The sequence below is a fragment of the Gallinula chloropus genome, assembly GCF_964237585.1.
Source record: "Gallinula chloropus genome assembly, chromosome: 4".
In the NCBI taxonomy this organism is placed as follows: domain Eukaryota; kingdom Metazoa; phylum Chordata; class Aves; order Gruiformes; family Rallidae; genus Gallinula; species Gallinula chloropus.
Genome location: NC_140088.1, coordinates 38,193,107 through 38,212,175, shown reverse-complemented (window position 1 = coordinate 38,212,175; position 19,069 = coordinate 38,193,107). Strand labels below are relative to the sequence as shown.

The 19,069-nt window shown below is 52.8% G+C and overlaps 1 protein-coding gene across 1 annotated transcript; it reads right to left on the bottom strand.

Moving 5' to 3' along the window:
- Nucleotides 1–1,231: 1,231 nt before the first annotated feature.
- RAB3IL1 (RAB3A interacting protein like 1) lies at nt 1,232–13,572 on the bottom strand. Its single transcript, XM_084263631.1, has 9 exons — nt 13,130–13,572; nt 12,619–12,714; nt 11,045–11,122; nt 10,185–10,400; nt 6,913–7,041; nt 6,688–6,800; nt 3,453–3,552; nt 2,403–2,469; nt 1,232–2,015 (listed from the first exon to the last, which is right to left on the bottom strand). The coding sequence occupies exons 1-9, from the start codon at nt 13,301–13,303 to the stop codon at nt 1,933–1,935; spliced, it is 1,056 nt and encodes a 351-aa protein (XP_084119757.1). The 5' UTR covers nt 13,304–13,572; the 3' UTR covers nt 1,232–1,932.
- Between the last annotated feature and the right edge of the window lie 5,497 nt (nt 13,573–19,069).

Sequence of the window (19,069 nt, the reverse complement as noted above, 5' to 3'; positions counted from 1 at the left end):
TTACTCCACATTTGAAACATACTCCTTTGGTGAAGAGTAGCAGATGTACACACTCTTGTGGCTAAGCTGAGCAGCATGAGTTTGGACACCCAGCTGGGTGGGGTTAACAACCTGGACTGAACAGATCAGCCCTTCCCAAGTCGAAGGCCGTAGGTATTGTCAGGAACACGTTCTCCCAGCTCTGGAGATGAGGACTCGGGTTTCACATAGCTACTAACCCTTGGCAAACAGTACCATAGGCCAGTATAGCTGTGAGGAAAGGAGTCCCCTGAGGAGCAACTTACTGCCAATGTGCTCAGGGGCAGGAAAGCTTGTGCTCACAGGGGTCTTCCCCAGAGGGTTCTCAGACCTGCTGTGAGGCTGTCCTTGTGTTAAGGTACAAACCAAACCCTTTTGTCTTACCTGGCTAGTCCTCCCTCTCCTGGAGAAAGCTACAGCAGCTGAGTTAATTTTCTTCCACTGAAGACAGAGGTCCTACTATAGCATCTCCCAGGAGAGGATGAAAATTGGGAGTTGATAGTGATCCAGTTCTGGGCACCAGCTTAAGATGGGGGTTACAATGATGGCAGAAGAACAGGGTGACAAGCCAGACCACACGAGATGAAGCCCCCAGGGTGGGTGGTGACTGAGCTGAATCCACAGTGGCTAAACTGGCTACAAAAAACTGCCATGGCTTTAATGCCGTTCTGTGCAAACCTGGGCCTGAGCTTGCACTGCAGAGCACCTCCACTTGACAACAGCTTTAGTGACAGCCCTCCCAGCACATCTGAGGCATACAGGAACAGTAACCACATCCCTCATGCACACAAAGAGGTCTCAGATCTCACTGGGGATGGCAGCCCAGAGGAAGGTGGGTTTCCCAGTGGCCATGCATCTCTAGGTCTGAGAAATACTGGGGAGTAAAATCCAGGGGCATCTGGACTGTACCCAGCCTGAGCATGCTCCTCCTGGAGACAGTAAGAACCCAGCACAGGACCATGGCTTCTATCTGAACAGTGGGGCCAGCACCACCCAAAGCCACCCTGAGTGCAGGAACAGCGCAGAGGCATCTGTCTGGGAGTAAGGTTTGTATCCAAGAGCACCATGGTGGGCTTCTGCACCAAATATTGTCACAGGGGACCACACACCAAGGTCCGTATCTATCTGTGACAACCACAAGAAGTTCTCTGGATTAGGAGAAAACACCCTGCAGCTGTGAGTTATGCTATTTCCCTGCTCACTTTCTTCTGCCCAATGCCTCAGGTGCACAGCTCTGGCCTCTGCTCCGGCCATTCCCCAGCCTGGATCACCCGGTGCCAAATCACAAACACAAATCCCTCTTTGTGACTCAGCTGGCAGGAAGCTTCTCTTGCAGGCTCCTTGAGGAGGAAGTACTTGGAAACAGGCTGCTCATGGCTCTCCATAAGATTACTGTGTGCTGCTGGCATTTACAGGGCCGTCAGGGGAGTAAGCGCTCAGCAGGGCCCACGGCTGGGCACAGCACCCTCCACCCCAATGAATGGAGCAGATGGACAGACAGCCAGCATCTGTCCTCAAAGACGTGCTTACAAAGAAGGTCCAGGGCTCCTGCCTCACACAGGGTTGGCCTCAGACTACGCCAAAGCAGACTGCATATAAAACCAAGAGTTTAAAAACAAGTAATGGATATACACTGCATATAGGAGACTCCACAGAGGACAGCCCATCGGTGGCCACCCCAGAGCAGCCAGGGCCAGCCCAGCTCTGAGGGGGTAGCTTGGCAGCTGCGTTCCAGTCACAGCTGGAGAAGCGCGACAGCTGAAGGCGGAACTTGTGCGTCTTGCTCCTTCATCAGCTTCATGTGGGGACACAGCAAGGCCCACTGCAAGAGAGGCACTGCACTCCTCTGTTCAGCAGACTACATCTCACAGGCATCCACACAGCAGCGGCTTCCTTCCATGCTCGGGCATCTGCTTACATGTCACTGGGATAAAAGCCCAGTTTAGCCAGAGACATCTCTCTCCGGAGCCGCATGACCTCCCAATACATCAGTTCCACTGCAAGGCAAAACAGGAGAGGGGGGAAAAAAGGAAATAAAAGAAAAAAAAAGACCAGAAGTCTGTAAGCAAGGCACAACTGGACACCACCTCACGTTATGCTGTACTGGGAGTCATGCACTGAGAGTGCAGCCCCAGCAGGCTCATCCCCAGAGCAAGGGAAGCAGACATTGCTACAGGGTGCAGCAGGACAGACCCATCAGGTCACCCCTTACCAGCTCCACCCCAGGGCAAAGCTCCCAACAAGCTGATAAGCAAGGAAAAGATCCGTCTATTCCTCTCATCCAAAGACACAGGGAATTCAGGGTACCCCAAGCTGGCCCCATTCCTGTCCCAGTGACCCACAGAAGGCACCCCCACCGCAGCCAGCTACTCTCCCACTCTTACCATCCTGCCTCACCAAGCCCTGCTGGATATAGCGAATGTATGTGAAGAAGTTGCACACCGCTGTGATCTGAGGGAGAGAAGAACAAGAGGAAAAAAAAAAGAAGTCAGCCACAGAACTGCTTGGCCTGCCAAGAAGTTCACACAGCACCCAGCTGGAGAGGTCTTGGTGTTCAGCACACAAGAACTTGTACCACAAACCAAGAGATGGAAAGAGATAGGAAAGCAAGCTGGTTAAAAAAAAACCCAAAATCCTGGGCATCTGCAATCCCATCCCAAGATACCATACTACCCATGAGAGGCACTGTGGAAAAACTCCAGTCTACTGCTTTTTTGAGACATAACTAGTCGCTACTTGACGTGGCAGCAAAGTCCACAATCTTCCTTCAAAGAGCACTGTTCTCTGACTGAATGAAAACCACAGCCTGGGCAGAAAGCGTGGGTGTAGGGAGGTGAGTGTGCTCGTGACACACTGGGGGTACTTTGGTGCAAGTGACAAAAATTAAGTCAACTTAAGTCCACGCATACACCCAACTCTGTCTCAGCAGCCCTCCATGCTGCAGGACCAGCTTTTCTGATATGCAGCTGGGGACAGAATAAACTTCTGAACTGCTCCACTGAATTGAAGCCCCAGCAGCAACATTAACAAATCATTCACCTTCTCCCTTCCCTCAAAAGAAAGGGCAGCTTGTTCTCATACCCATCTGAGTCACTGGTGTGTACTGGAACTGTAACCAGAGCCAGCATTTAAAGAGCAGAAAATTACCGTCATTTACACAGGAGAATTAAAAAAAACAATAATAAAGCAAACCAATCAAAGCCCTGAACCAAACCACAGACAGCAAGCACACTGAAGACAGGTTGCCTGAAGGAACATAAGGCAGAGCACTGGGGCCTGAGGCAGGGCTGGGGACCTGCACCCTCCACCAAGAGCTAGGCTCAAGCTCAAAACAAACTCAAGCCCCACAGGTCGTTGTCAGTTTGAGGGCTGACCCCCAAGACCTCCACCTCAGGGCTTGGAACAGTTTTGGAGTGGGAAGGTGAAGGACTCACCCTGGCCCTGCAGGATGGTGAAATGTAGTAGTAACTCCCAGAATCCCCCAGCATGATGCGGTGCTTGCAGGTCCTGGAGAGGCCACTCAGGGCACATTTCCTGCAGGCAAGGAAAAAAACACTTCAGCCTTCAACAATCTAGTGGAACAGCAAAGCACAGCACTTCAGGACTATCCCAAGCAGATGGAAGTGGGAGCTCAGAAGCAGCTCAGAAGCCAGACCTGTGTCAGAGTGAAGAGGAAAAAAGGAGAAGAAAAAAAAAGGAAACAAACCAAAAAAACCCCATCCCAAACAAACCAGGCCTGTTAGGAGCCTTTTGCTCCCAGAAAGATTCCATAAATGGCAAGTTCAGAAGACCTCTGGCTAAATAACTGGAACCAAAATTATTCCATGCCCAAGCAAACCAAGGCTGTACCCTTTCCCTGGCAGACAGCCCACACCACCACCACAGAGAATGCTGAAGAAATGAGTCTGCAGCAGTGTAATAAATGTCACCTGGTCTCTGCACATCTCCTCCATGATCCAGGCAAGGCTTTTGCTGAAGGAGCTCTGCTTAGGTGATTCAGCTTTCCTGATGGCTGAGGACCAAACCTGGGCTCACAACAGGTAAATCCAGCATTTGAGCAGAATTTGCTCGTGCTGAGAACTCAAAATAAGCCACAATAGTCTTTATCCTGGGCACCTGTTAATGAATTTGTTCCTGATTCGAAGCTACTCTAGTTGAAGCCACATGGAGTTACTTAGGGTGAGGCTTGCAGTTCCTAAGAACAAACCAATCCCTTCTTCTGCAAGCAGGGAAGAAGCTTGGCTTCAGTTTTAAGAAAACTTCAGACCAAGCGAAGAAAATAAGTCTTTTTGAGACAGCTCAGCTCCCAGGGTGACCACCAAAAGATCTAATCAGCAAAGGTGCAGTATGCCTCTATTTTCTTACCATGTCCTTCTGTTATTTGCAAGACTCGTGGTTCCCAGCACCAGCCAGTACCCTTCCTTCACCAGCACCAGCCAGTACCCTTCCTTCACCAGCACTTAATGTGGGAAAGCAGAATTTTCTGCTGCAGAGTCATCATCACATTCCCCAAAGACTTCATGCCTGCATGGTGGGAAGTGGGACATCACCACCCAGCTGCAAAAAATTCCTCTGGGGGCCACAGAGGATTATAACACAGGGGAGTAGATGTTCCAGACAGCTTCCAAGTATGTTCCTCTGCTTGCTTTCCACTGCTAGCAAGGCAAACTCCTAGCTAAGAGCAGAAACATGGGCTCTGAGTGTTCAGATACAAGAAGCAATCCAAGCCCAAACAGTAACACGATTTACAGGGATCAAACCTTTAGAAGGTACAGAATGAGATTTGTAAGTGAGATACTTTTAAAGGTCCTAAATTCAAGCATTGCAGCACACTGGAAAAGAAAAAGAGACTCATGCTGGTGGTGACTCTTGGCTTGGTTGGTACCACTGGGTGCAACCCCAGCTATCACAGATAGCTAGAAGGAACATAAACCACAGCATTTGGAGACCCCAGGGCACTTTGCCAGACATGCCATCATGAAAGCCAGTGGCCTTCAGCACCTTCTGGCCAGCATTTTGCTCTAATGCTACACAGGCAACATCACTTAGTGGCAAACTCAGTCCCTGCCTGTCTCAACTCTTCCACCTGCGTCACTGAGGTCTGTACAGTGGGTTACAGGTCTGGTGGGTCCCAGCTTGGGCAGGGACCCCTGGCTTTCTCCTTTCTGGTCCACAGCATATCCAAAGTTGCCATAAAAAATTTTTAGCCTGGAGAAGAGAAGGCTAAGGGGAGACCTTATCACCACCTACAAATACCTGAAGGGAGGTTGTAGAGAGGTGGGTGATGGTCTCTTCACCCAGGGGACAGGAGATGGGACAAGGGGAAATGGGCTCAAGCTGCACCAGGGCAGGGTCAGATCAGATGTTAGGGAAAAGTTCTTCCCTGGGGATGTGGAACAGGCTGCCCAGGGAGGGGGCTGAGTCACCACCCCTGGGTGTGTTTAACAGATGGATAGATGAGGTACTTAGGGATATGGTTTCGCATAGAACAGGAACGGTTGGACTTGATATTAAAGGTCTTTTCCAACCTTGTGATTCTGTGATAATCACTGTTTTGCATCTGGGAAGCAAAGGGGAACAAATTCCTTTGGGTCCTTCACTGCCAATAGCAAGATTCATTGCTGTCTGGGTGGAAATCACACAGGGTTAAACAGCTTATTTCAGCTCCAGCCTCAAAGCTGCTAAGTCATACTAAGTTAGTAACTTGTTAATGGGTTAGAGAGCTTTGATCACTGATTAAAAAATGAACACTTCACTTGCATTACAACTTGTGACTGGAACCCTCTGTGAGGACACACGCACACACACACACACACAACACCAAAAGGAAACTGGTAAGGATAAACACAGGATGGGCTGTTCTTGGAACAGGCCTGACACACACTCATGGAACATTTGCCTAGAGATGACAGAAAACGCAGGACAGAGTGGCAGGAAACCTGCACACGACCAGCACTTACTGTTATGGGAACACATGTGCTTAGAAGGTGCTCTGCTTGAAGGCAAGGGAGAGAGAAACAAAGAGAGCCTTGACTGAACTTGAATTCAGAAGCTGAGTAAAATCTCCTGTCTTAGCTGTTAGTCCTCCTAGAGCCCTAGAGCTCCTCTTCTTTGAGGCAATCTCAAGTTGTCTGGCACACCAGATACAATCACACAAGCTCTGGAGCAGCCGTAGCCCCAATTCTGGTGGCAAGGTGACAGCAGCGGACGGGGAAGATGATATGCAGCACGAGACCTCTTCTGACCTAGGCTCCAACCCTCCCAGTCCACCAGCAAGGGAAAGTTCAAGCCTTGCAAGATGTAACAACATGAGACAACACAGCTCTGACTTGATCCTGTCACCCTAGGTTATGCCTTCAGAGAACGTCCATTAAACAAACTGCTACCTTAAGGAGGGAAAAAAAGACCCAACGAGCCAAAACCCCACCAAACCCCAAACCTTTCCCAAGCCACAGCCACTAACACATCACTAGGTTATCCCCCAAACATGAGCTGAGCCGAGCCCCGTTCTCACGCAGGACCGAGCTGAGCTACCACCGGCCACAGGCTCGGGAAGCTCTGGGCTCAGCCCTTTGAACATCCAACTGAGCGAACAAGGCCCGGTCAGACTCCGCTGGAGGGTACAAACAGCAGCAAGGAGGGGACAAGAGCGCAAGCACAGCTCCTTACTTCGGCCCACCGCACTCTTCTGCTGCCACCTTGACCGCAGGCAGCGCCTGGGAGGCAGCCGGCTCGATGGTGAGTGTGTTCTGCTCCACAGCCACCCGCACCAGCTCCGACAGCTGCGGCAGAGAGAAGGGAGGGAGGCATCAGCGCGCGGCGGTCACCTCCGCAAGGCTGTGACGCCGGCGCGCACCGGCCACGCAGCTTTTGCCCTTCTTTCCCAGCACTCACCTCCTGCTTAGTGAAGTCCAGACAAGGCCTGACGTCTTCTCGGTAAATTCTCTCCAGGAAGGAGCAGGATTTATCCAAAGTTGGAGATTCTTTCCAGGCCTGGAACTCAGCGAACAAAATGGAGTCGACCTGCGGCAAGCGTCCAGGAAGAGCGGGAAGGCAGGTGGTGGGAAAGATGCCATATCAGAAGGTGGCTGTTACTATGCAGGTAACCTAACTATGGAACATCTGCTTCTGTGGCTAGAAAGGCTCAGACATCACAGAAACGTCTGAGGAGAGCTGGCTTCCTCCAAGGACCTTTCATCTCCCATCCATCAGCAGGCCTATGCCAGACTCTCAGTCAGACTGGGCTTATACTGGCATCTCTCTATCCCACCTTCCTCCAGGACCGTTCAACACCTCCACAGCAGGAAAGCCACCACACCACCATGGAACAAAGCTCACACTCGGCCCACGGCAGGAAGGATGAGAGCTGCTGAATGGCAAAGCACAGCGACAGCGGCACCCACGACGCAGAAGGTAGAACCCTTCTGCAAGGAAAGGACTGCCACAGAGAATGGTGAACTGGGAAAAGCTGTTAATCAACAGCCAGGAGCAGGACTCTGTTCAGTGAGCCCTGGTATGAGGTCACAGGGTAGGCCAGCCTTCTAAAGGCCACTCCAAGCCCATAATGTTGGTTCTCAGGGAGCTGCAGAAGTAACGGGAACACTGGGAGGCCCCACAGGCTTGCAGAGGTGAGCTGTGTGTAGAAAAGGAGGTCCTTCAAAGAGAGTCTAAGAGTAAGGACAGCTTTCCCCAAGCTAATGTCTGCACAGTGCCTTTTACAGGTGGGCCACAAGCATCACCATCACATGCTCAGCAGAAAGCAACCCAGGACAGACCTGCTTCCCATCCCCTGAGCCAGCAGGAAGGTCACTCTCTCCATCTCTGGCTGGAAATACTGCAGTCATGGAGGTTCTCTGGGACTTGGCATTCAAATCCCAGATGGACCATTAGCCAAACCACCAACCTGACTGACAGGGCACCTCCTTAAGAAGGCAGCAAATTCTGTTAAAGCTGCCAAAAGGAAAAACACAACTAAAGAAACCCTGCTGAGCAACACAAAGAACATGAATGAACAAAGCTGAAAGATTTCTGGGTTCTAGCACACTCACTCTGTGCTACAGGGACTGCTCATCTGGTAGCAGGAGAAAGCTTCAGAGCCACAGGATGGAAAAACAGTGAGGGAAAAAAAAATAACATGGAAGTCAGCATAAAAGGAAGCTAGAACTGAAAGGCTGGAAATGGAAGAGGCAGATGGGCCCCACCCCTCCCCAGTGCTGCCCAGAAAGGTTACCTGCTGCAAGGATGAGGAAGGATCTGTCCCCAAGGCCTGCCAGCCTGGTTCATAGGTGAAGTGGATAGCCTTCCCAGGGATGATACAAAGGAGCAGAGAGAGGAGAGCAGGTAACCCAGACTTTGAGGGCAGAGGAAGAGACAGACAGTGAAGGAAAAGGTTTAGAGACAAGTGAGAAAGGGAGGTAAACCCCAACACAACCCATGAGACAAAACAGAAGATACAAAGAAAGGCTCAGGTCCTCCCTTCCAGGGAACTACACATGCTGTTCAAAACATCACAGGGCCACAAGTCACCCCTTTTGACTTCAGCTTGTGGGGGCAAAAGAAAGAGAAATTCTGTCATTTTTAGGCTCAACTTAAGATGGGGCATGTTTTTCCTGTAGAGCACCGAGCACTGACTCTCTGAATGCCAGGTTCCCCTTTATCACCCCTCACATAGGGCACTACGCAGTTTGAGAGAGAGAAATCAACTAGTTAACAACAACAACAAAAATATTCCAGCTTGACACGTACAATTATCAGTCACTTTGGAAGCTGCAGCCCTGGGATTTTAAGCCCCAGGATATCTGCACCACGTGGAAGTGACCTACACAAAGAACTATCAGGTCCAAGGCTTTCACAAGCAAATCACAAGAGCTAACATTCCTCTGAAGGTCATCAGCACAGGCGTTCTGAGGCTGAGCCCAGCACCCCAAAACCAGCCAGGCAGTAGGGAAAGCCCTCTCTGCTTAGTTTAGGCAGAGGGCAACTTCTGCAGGGTAGCTGGTGGTTCACCAAAGTGGGCTCTCAGCTTGGAGCTCCTCTGTTGTGACAGAAGGAACGTTTAATATTGGGAGAGGCCACAGGAACCTTAAAAAAATTAAAACCTTTTTATTCCTGGCCCTCAAAGCAATTTCTAGGTAACTGCATTGGACCTCAGCTTCCAGTACATTTGGCCTGTTCCCTGTTTGACCCAGAGAAACCAGTGCATCAGGTCTGCAGCATTACCAAACTGATTTTCTCCTCTGGCTTTCTTTCTGACACCACCTTTTTTTGTCTCTGCTTGTGGCCAGTTAAAAATCTTCACTTCTCTTTGCTATTGCTGTCCCAGGGCAATGGCTGTAGCCAGTGCTGCCTGAAGCATCTCATCCAAACTCCAGCAGGAGTTATTTTCATTCTTCCTGACCAAGTACCATAAACTCCCTCGTTTTTTGCTCCCTGGGACAGCTGTGTACACATCTGGCTAGTGGAAAGTTCCCAGATGGAAAGGTCCTGCTAGCAGGAAGAAGCAGTACTTAGACTCATGGTTACAGCAGGTGGGGAACTATCAAAGGATCACCAAAAGGAATTAAACAGGGTTTGTTGGAAAATATTCACAAATGCTTTGTAAGCTCCTCTGCCCAGCTACTTCCAGTGAGAAAAGAAATAAACAGAATTCATCAAATGTATCCTCTGCAAAAAAGAGGAAGAATGGTTGACATGCCCAAGAACACATGTGACAGAGACTACAATTTGATAGAGGTGTCCTGGTGTTCAAGACAGAGTAGGTTAAGAGAAGAAACAACAGCAAATCACACCAGAAGAGGTAGTGGAATCAACTGCCAAGACACAGCAAACAACTGGCTCAGGAACTCCTGACACATCCACCCTCAGCACTGGTAACTCCTGGATCCATCCATGCCCTCCAGGGATCCCTCAAACACTTCCTCCAGCAGCTGTCCCAACACAGCCCTGAACATGCTGCTCCCCAGAAGGGGAAATCTCCGCAAATGGCAATCCTCCAGAGCTTGCCTCAGCACAAATTTAGGGAACAAGACAGATTACTGCACAGACAGCTGCTCCCAATGCCAAAACCACAGAGCTCCCCAGGAAGCCCAACTCAGAAGCCCCACAGCTCCCAGAGCACAGCGATGGCAGTGGCTCCAAGGGCGATGCAGCGAACAGCCCTCACCCACCTCCTTGCACTCATGACTGACTGGCTCTGGAGTCACATTCTGACTGGCAGCAGAGACCATGGCGCTGCTGGTGCTCTTGTTTCTCCCGTGGCCCTTCCTGAAGACAGCTTTAGAGGGGCTCTGGAGCTGAGGGTGCAGCTCCCGGTTAGGAGAAGAGGGTGTGGATGTGATCACCAGAGTCTTCAGGGCTGTCACCTCTGCCTGCAGCATGTCGATCTGAGGAGAGAAGGCAAGAGCCAACAGCACCTTCAGCACCTCCTGAGTTCCAGCTTGCCCCACCCCACCAAGCACAGGGGAACAGCAACAGGGAACCAACTACAAGCCCGCTCACAAAACTGCCTCCCTCTTCTCCCAAACACCCACCAGCAACCAGAATTTTACAGAGGGTTAAAGCGCAGCTATTTGAGAACCCAGCCCTCTGCTCCTCAGTCTGAGTACATTTTAACTTGGGCTTTTTTTAGACCCAGTAACCCAGAAGAAACGTCTCTGTCCTCAAGAGGCGACCAGTTGAGCAGCCCTGTGATGCAGCTTTATAGGAAATCCCAGCCCCCCCCCAGCTCCCTGCTCTAACCATCCCCACACTGTGGCAATTAAACAGCGTATCACCACCCTGTGGTTCCTCTAGCATCATCCATTTCTCTAAGGGGAGCTGGACCAGCAGCAGACTGCTCTCTGTCTGCTCAGATGCCTTTTCTCTCCTCAGTCAGAGTCTGCTGGAGAGGGAAGGGAGTTAATGCAGCATCTCAGAGAGACTCAACTGCCAGCACTTTACTCTCCTCCAACCAAACAGCAGGATGGGCAGCCCGGGCAGGGATGGCACCAACCGAGCAGAGATGGGAGTTGCAGAGCGCAGTTCTCACCTTCCCCCGTGCCTCCCTCAGCTGCTTCTCCGACGCCGCCTGTTTGGTGTTTGCTTCTCTCACCATCTTGTGCGCTTCCTGGACCAGAGAGAATTTTAGTCTGCTTGTCCCAGCTCCAATTCCTAAAGCCACCAGGGCAAGCCAGAGCTCTGCCATACCACATGCTCTGCACAAGCAAGCAGGAGGGACAGACGTCACTGCCAAATCTGAGAGTTTCACTGCCAGCTGTGAAGAGCCTTCCCTGAGAATTCCCAGAGAAGGCTCTTGGTGCCAGGGCCTGGAGCGCATCCCCCTTCTACGGGTGTAGTTGGCTAAATTAAAGCGTTTAGGTGGCAGCCTCCAAGGTTACCTGCTCCACTGATACGGGCTGCTGGGAAGAAAGCTAGAAACAAGGGCCTGCCCCTCCTCACCCTTAGAAATCGCTTTAAACTGAGGCTTTAACATCAACACCCACCTGTGCTACATCACAGTTGTGTCTGCACCCAGTCCAGCCACTTCTGTGACTCTGACCTTGCTTTGGGCTCACTGGGCTGGCATCCTCACTTGACCCCAGGCCTGCACTGTCACCACAGATGTGCTGGTTGATCACTGGACTGTTTTCTGACCCCAATCACTGTCTACAGCACAGATCCTGATCCAGATTGCTGCTCCACGTCTTGGAGGTCACATCTCTTGCCAGACTTGTTATTGCACTTTGCTCCCACTTCCCTTGCTGAGCTGCCAGCCCTCAGTGCCCTGGGCATGGCTGTAACACAGCCAGGGCTGCAGCTCAGACATGGTAGTAGCTTAGCTTAAAAGCATCATCTCCCACAGGGAGATGCCTCCCTGCAGCCCTGCCTGGAAGCACACTGCCCACAGCCACCAAAGGAAGGGGCAGCCGCCAACTTCGCTATCTCCAAGTTCTCCCTGAGCCCCAGCAGCCCAATCTCCAGGAGGGGGATGCTCTCTTGGCCCTCATGCTCAGCACCAGCCGGTGTTTCAAAAGTACAGATGGACTCTGCCTTTCCACACTGCCCAGTCAGATCCCAACATCAGAGCTTCTGGTAAATGGGATTTTGCCAGGACAGAACTTGGCAGTTTAAATCATGTAACAAAAAAACCCCCAACACAGCAACCAACAGGCCTTCTGAACAGCCACTGGAGCAGAGTACATGAGGACATCTGGCTTGTTCCCACCCCAAGCAAGGGCTGCCACAAGCCAGGGAATCATCTTTATTGCACAGCAGGTGCTGTCCAGACTAGAGAGCAGGCACAGGAAAAGGAGAGCGAGCCATGCCTACCTCCAGCTACAGCCACCCCCACATCCAGCTTTGCTATCAAGATGTAGAGACCCATAACTACTGTGCTCTTCATGCCACCCCACAGCTGCGAGAAGGGGAAAGAAACACAGGCAAACGCTTCCCAGGAGGTACAAGCCCCTGCTCTGAGGCTCTGTTTCTCCAAGTGGGAAAGAACAACAGGGGAAACGGGGACACTGTGGGAGGAGGTGGCTGGAAGTTCAGGGAGAGCCTGCCTTAAAGGAGCTGGCTGTAAGCTTAGCTTCAGAAATTATTGGAAAAGAAAGAAGGCAATACCTCAAACAGGCTAGCTGTTAACTCCTCCAGTTCTTGCTCCAGTTGTTCCCTGACTTTTGACAATCTCTCACATTCTTTGTCCTTCAGCTTCAGCTCCTGTTGAGAAAATGGGAGAGGGATAATTGAGTTCACAGAATGCACCAGTAGTGCTGATGCCTGCCTGACTCCTGTCACTAGGATCTGTGTCACCAAAGGAACCCCTCCACAAGTTGTACCAGGCTTTTCAGACTGGAATTGCTCATTTGCCATCAGCAAGGAGGCTCCACTGCTTGCCTGAAGCTGCTTCCTTCAGCTAATTGTTTTGGAAGTTGGCACAGAGGCTTCAGGTCCACCTAGCAATTGATGTGCTGCTCCAAAGTGCTTCATGGCCACCACAGCTCGATCTCTCCCCTCTTCTGCCTGCTTCAGACTGCGACACAGCCACATTCAAACCCTGCTCCTCTCAGCACCTCCTCTAGGAAAACCCCTGCTGCCACCATCCTCAGGTGTACTCACCAACTCTGGGCCTTACCTTCTGTGCCTTGTGCAGCTCTTCCTTCAGGAATTCAGAGCCCTTCTCACGGATCTCCACTGAAGAGCTGCGCAGACGAGACACGTTGAGCTGCTCGGCGGACTGGGTCTCGTCCACACCTCCAGCATCCTGGCATTCAGTCTCTGGTTCCTCCTTGCTGCCTTTGGATGGCATTAGTGGCTTCCAATGTCCCACAGCGGGTTGCTCCTGGCTGTCTTCCTCAAAATTGGCCTGGCTGTGGGGTACCAGCACAGCGAAACTTTAAGGGGGTGATTTACAGACTTCCTCTAACACTGGCTGCTCATCCACCTCCAGCCTCTCACCTCTGAAGTGAGGCAGGGAGGGTGACAGGGTATGAAGAGGCTAGGAATAGCTCAGAGGACCCACTTTGTGTCCAGCAACATCAGTTCCTTTACCCTCCAGGCAGCTACCACCTCCCTACTGAAGCGCTCCACCCTTTTGGCATGGATCACTTCCAGACCAGCAACAGAAGAGATGACAGTCTAAAATAAAGACTTTGGGGGAAATCTCTGCTTCTATGTTGGGATCTTTTAGAACCACACCAACTCTAGTTTGAGATGCCCAGCTTGCACCCCTTTTAAGGAGGGCTGGTCACTCCGCAGTGAGTACTCAGTTAGCTGACTCTGGATAAGCAGAAATTAGTATGCAGAGCAAAGCTCTTAGTAATTCGAGGGTTTACCCTTCTCAACCAGCATATCCCACATGCTATTAACTCAGGAGGAAGCAGGAGAACTACAGACAGCTGCTGTAGGAATCCTGTTCTTGCCTGCTTCCAGAGGAACAGACTCAGCTGGCTTGTTCAGGATGCCAGGAAATCTAAGTTCAGAGACACCGTTTCCCCAGCTGAAGGAGAGAAGCAAGAAAAGCCAGTAGAGCCCCTAATCCCCTCCCAGCCCTCCTCTCCCTCCTCCACCTCAGCTTCAGAGGGGAAACCTCCTGGTTTCCCACTAAAACCCAAAGGCAGAGCTCTGTATTCCCACTGATCAGAGAGGAATCCCTATTTCTAACTTTTTCTTTGAACAGCCTAACTGGGCAGCCTAGCACAACCCTGGAAGAGGATGAATTTAGGAGGTTTTGCAGCTGCTGGCATCCTGCAAGAGCAAAATGTAGGTCTGAGTGGTAGGGCACTGCAATCACAGCAATGCCAAGAGCCTGTGCATCACCTCTTCTTCATGCACTGAGTTGTCTTCACACAGTCACTTGCCATTTGAAGGCAGCAGGAGCATAACCAAGCCCTGCACACATGGGATCTGTATCACGCCCAGCCACGCAGCAGGACAGACACACTGTGCTACAGATTAACCTGCTGCCAGTTATCTCTGGGTCACAAGCCTTAGCTGAGCTGTGGTACTATCCCCTTCCACATACAGTGCCAATCCTACCTCCTACACACTCTTTCTGGCTGCTGTTTCGTGTCCACAGCCATTTTCCAAACAGGGAAAGAAGCAGCAGCCACCAGCTAATTCAGTTCAGGTACCACAGGGAAGCATGTGGAAAAGAACACGTGGAAAAGAACACATGGAAAATTCTCTGGATCCTTGGAAGACAAAAAGCACAGGATCATCCCTACCATCATGCCATGGCATCACTGTGCCTATGGAACTGGTTAGGAGGAGGAGATGCAGTGAGTATCATACATTTTGCTGACCTGTTTGGGAAGAACAAGCAAAAGCACCAGAAGGATGGGCAGGCAGCAGCACTCATAGGGTAGGAAAGGAACAAACTGGCATCCCATCAACTTCACCTGGTTTTACTGAACGTTCACTAGGAAGATCTAGAAGGGGAGGCTTGTCCTGGGAAGTGTGGGAAATCTAAAAGGGTGCCTGGGGAAAGGGCAAGAAAATTAAACGAGCTTGGGCCAAAGGAGAAAGGACAGACAGTGCCTCCAAGCAAAGATTATTCAGCACACTGGGACTGTTGATAAAATGAGATATGCAGAAACATGGAGGGATACGCCTGAGTGAGCCACAACCAGCAGGAGCTCTCAGCCTGAGCAGCCTGAGGTGCAAGAGAGCACGAGTGCAAACTGTGTGGTGTCCTGAGCATGCAGCGCCTGCTCCATCCTGCCAGGCTGCTCTGGTTAATCAGAGGAAAAGCAGAACTGCAGAGAGTCAAAAAAAAAATTGGTTAAGAAAGGTGAAGATTAGCTTGCATGGATCAATTACCTAAACAGTGACATCATTAACAGGATGAGATCTCTGAAGACTCCAAATGCGAAGGAAGAGGAAGGATCAAGCAAGAAAATGACCCAAAGGAAGGAATAAGACCCATTACAGGAAGGCAGACACTTAATAAGATCAATTGTTCCCAGAGATAGGGGAGGTCCTCTGCAATGGATTTCATACAATCACAGACTGATCTGGGTTGGAAGGGACTCCAAGGAACACAGAGCTCCAGCGCCCCTGCCACAGGCAGAGCCACCAACCTTCAAGCCTGGATCTACACAAGGTTGCCCAGGGCCCCATCCAACCTGGCCTTGAACAGTCCCAGGGATGGGGCACCCACCCCCTCTCTGGGCAGTCTGTTCCAGCCCCTTACCACTCTCTCTGTAAAGAGCTTCCCCTTAATATCTCGTATCACCCTTCCCTCCTTCAGCTTCACTCCATCCCCCTTGTCCTGCCAGTGTCTGCCCTTTAACAAGCTGCTTCCCCTCCTGTTTCTCTGCTCCCTTCAGGAACGGGAAGGCTGCAGTGAGGTTCCCCCAGCAGCCTTCTCTTCTCCAGGCTGAACCAGCCCAGCTCACTCAGCCTCTCTCCATAGGGGAGGTGCTCCTCTCTTTGTAGGGCATTTGCCACGGCACAGCAGAAGCTTGCCAGAGAGGTCTGTTCAACAGCTAAACCCTTTTTCAGGTGGCACAGTGGAAGCCGGTCTCCTGCAGGCTTTTGAGATTACACAGGGTGAGCTGCAGAGAAGACATCTCTCCAGGTTCTCCTGCATCAGAGAGGAAACAGGCCAGAAGGGCCTCAGGCAGTTCAAGAGCCTCCAGCTACTGTGATCAGAAGGGGAAAAACCAGCAACACAGGGGAAAAAAGGAAAAGCTGGATTCAAGCAGCTGGCAGGGAAAAAAAAAAGGGGAAAAAAAGAAAAAAAGCCAGGAAAAGGGACAATCAGCACTCTGCCAGACTGCTAAACAGCCAACATAACCTGTATGTATCAGGAAGAAAAAAAACCCAAATCCAAACAAACAAAAAAACCCAAAATCCTTTTCTTTATGTCTCTCAAGTTGTTTGTCCTGAGAGGCAGGGATGCCAGCGTGTCCCCCCTGCTACAGAGGGAAACCGGAGCACACAGAGGGACGGAACAGCCCCGTGGACATGCCACGGGACCGAAAAACCCATCCCGAAGAAATCACCCTTGTCTTCCGCGCCAGCCCCGCGCATTCCCCACACTGCAAAACCAGACTCCTCACGACAGCTTTGGCCGTGCTCACTTCTGCCCTGCCAGGCCCAGAGCTCTCCAAAGCTGGGGGTTCAAAGGACACCCCCGAGGGACCAGGGGACCCCCGCGGACACCCGCTGGCTCTCGCCGGCCTGGCCGGTGCCTGTTTTCCTCGGAGTCAAACGCACCGTATATAAAAGGTGCTGTGCAGACAGGAGGAAAGCGAACGGACAGAGGAGAGAGAGGGGGAAGGGGGGGGAAGCACCCCGCAAGTTTCTAAAGTTGGATTCTGTAGAAGCAGCAAAAAAAAAAAATGTGCCGGGTCCGCAGTTTTTGCAGCTTCCCGCAGCGCCGATCCGGCGGGGTCATTTCCCGTGCAGGGGCTGCGGGTCCCGCTTCTCCTGGGGCTGGTGAGGAGGCCTCGGCTTCCCCCTCTCCCCGAGCGGGACGGGAGCCTGGGCGCTGCGGGCACGCAGCCCGCCCGCCACCCCCAGAAGGTCCCCGCAGAGCTCTGATTTACCCTAACACGCCGCCTGCGCTCCTCGCCTCGGTCACCCGCCGCGTCCCCGTCTCGGCGGGTCGCTGGGACGCCGCCGCCCCGCCTCCACGCTACCCTCCCCGTCAGGTTTTCGGCTGCGAGGTGCCACCACCGCAGCAAACCGACCCAGCCAGCCCCCAGGGCAAGCTCGGCCCGGCCGCCCCCACCGAGGCGCCCTCGCCGCAGCCCCCGCGGAGCCGCCGGTTCCCACCCCCTGCTCGCTCGGGGCTGAGGTCCGGCCGCCCGCCCCCCGCCTCCAGCCGGGCCCCGCCGCCGGGCTCCCGGACCTACCCCCGCGGCATGCTTGGTCCCGCCGGCGCTGCCACCGGTGTTGCCGCTGCTGCTCACGGCGGAGGCGGAGGCGCGCCCTCCTCCGCCGCCGCCCCCATGCCCGGAGCCGAGCCCGAAGGCGCCTCACCGCCTGAAGGACGGCGGGGGAACAGCGGGGACACCACGTGATCCTGTCGCGGCTCGCGCGGCAGGGGGCGCGACTGCGCACTGCGCCCCGCCGGGAGGGGGGGGAAGGTGCCGAGCGGGATAGTGCCGCTGCCGTGTGCGTGGCGTGTCCGGTCCGTGTCCCTCTCCCTGCCACTGCCCTGTCCCTGTCCCTGCCGTGCCCTGTGTCCCTCTCCCTGCCACTGCCCTCTCCCTGTTGTGTCCTGTCCGTGTCCCTCTCCCTGCCACTGCCCTGTCCTGCCCTGTCCCTGCCGTGCCCCGTCCGTGTCCCTGCCATTGCCCTGTCCGTGTCCCTGCCCTGTCTGTGTCCCTACTGTGCCCTGTACCTGCTGTGTCCGTGTCCGTGTCTGTGTCCCTGTCGTGTCCCTGCCCTTGCCATGTCCCCAACACTGCCATGTCCTGGTGGGTTTCCCGCCTGCACAGCTGGGATCCAGGCCGGTACACACAGCTGACAGGGCCCTTCTGCTTCCCATAAACACATCATCCTTCCCGCCGATGCTGAAGCAGCTGCCCGGGGAAGCCAGGATGTGAAGAAATTATATGGCACAGGAGAGTGCGAGGGTAGGGGAAGTCTGGCTGGGCAGGGAAAGGGCTCTGCTCAGGCAGCAGAGGCTCTGGACCAGGATTTTTAAACTCAGCATTCAGGGAAAGCCCTGGCCTTTCCATACCCTTCTGCGCAGGATACAGCTTGGTCTCACTGTTACTGAGCTTTGGATGCTGTGGTCCCATTTTTTAGCAAGCTCATCCTGGCACTTGCTGCTTCCAGGAGGCTGAGGGAGCAGGGCAGCTCTCCCAGTAGATTTACATCCTCTCTGTAGAGCACCATTCTCTGCCCACCCACTCTCCTCCCTGCTGCCTCACCACTTCCACACGGAGAAGCCCCATTGTCCAGGACATATTCATCTCAAAAGCTTTTTTCTTGCTTGCTCTGCTAGCACAAAGGGGCTGAAAGGGACAGCCCTGGGTGATGACCGATCCACTCCACAGCCCACCACTCATACCAAGAGGAGCTAGAGAGACAACTGCCACTAACAGCACTGTGGGGTTCCCACCTCCCCAGAAAGTGCTCCAGGGCGTGCGCAGCCCATTGCCCCTGTTAACACCTGGGGACAGACATGTCTGCCTGCTGGAAACAAAGAGGGCAAACCACTCCTGCTGTTACCCCAGTCCCACGGTTGATCCCACAGCCACCTCTGGATTGGCAGCGCCGCAATTTTTGGAACAGTGCCTCTGTTGGACAAAAACTGCCCCTGCCCTCCCAGGCCAAGCTCAGAGTATGTTCTCCAGGTTGGTCTTCCCATCACATTTCCCATCGTGTCCTACCTTGCCCCGAGCTTTCCTTCAGGCAGTGGTATCTCCTCTGAGCCTTCGAACACAGGCCTAGCTCTCCCCCTGGTCTCAGCTGCCCTATCCTCTGCCTCTCTGCCAGACATACCACCAAAGGCAGGCAGGTTAGACATGGTGATCCTGGTACCTCCTGTAGATACGACACAGGGAGAAACTCCCTGTCCCAGCTTCTCCTGGGTGTCCATGTTATCTACAGACCT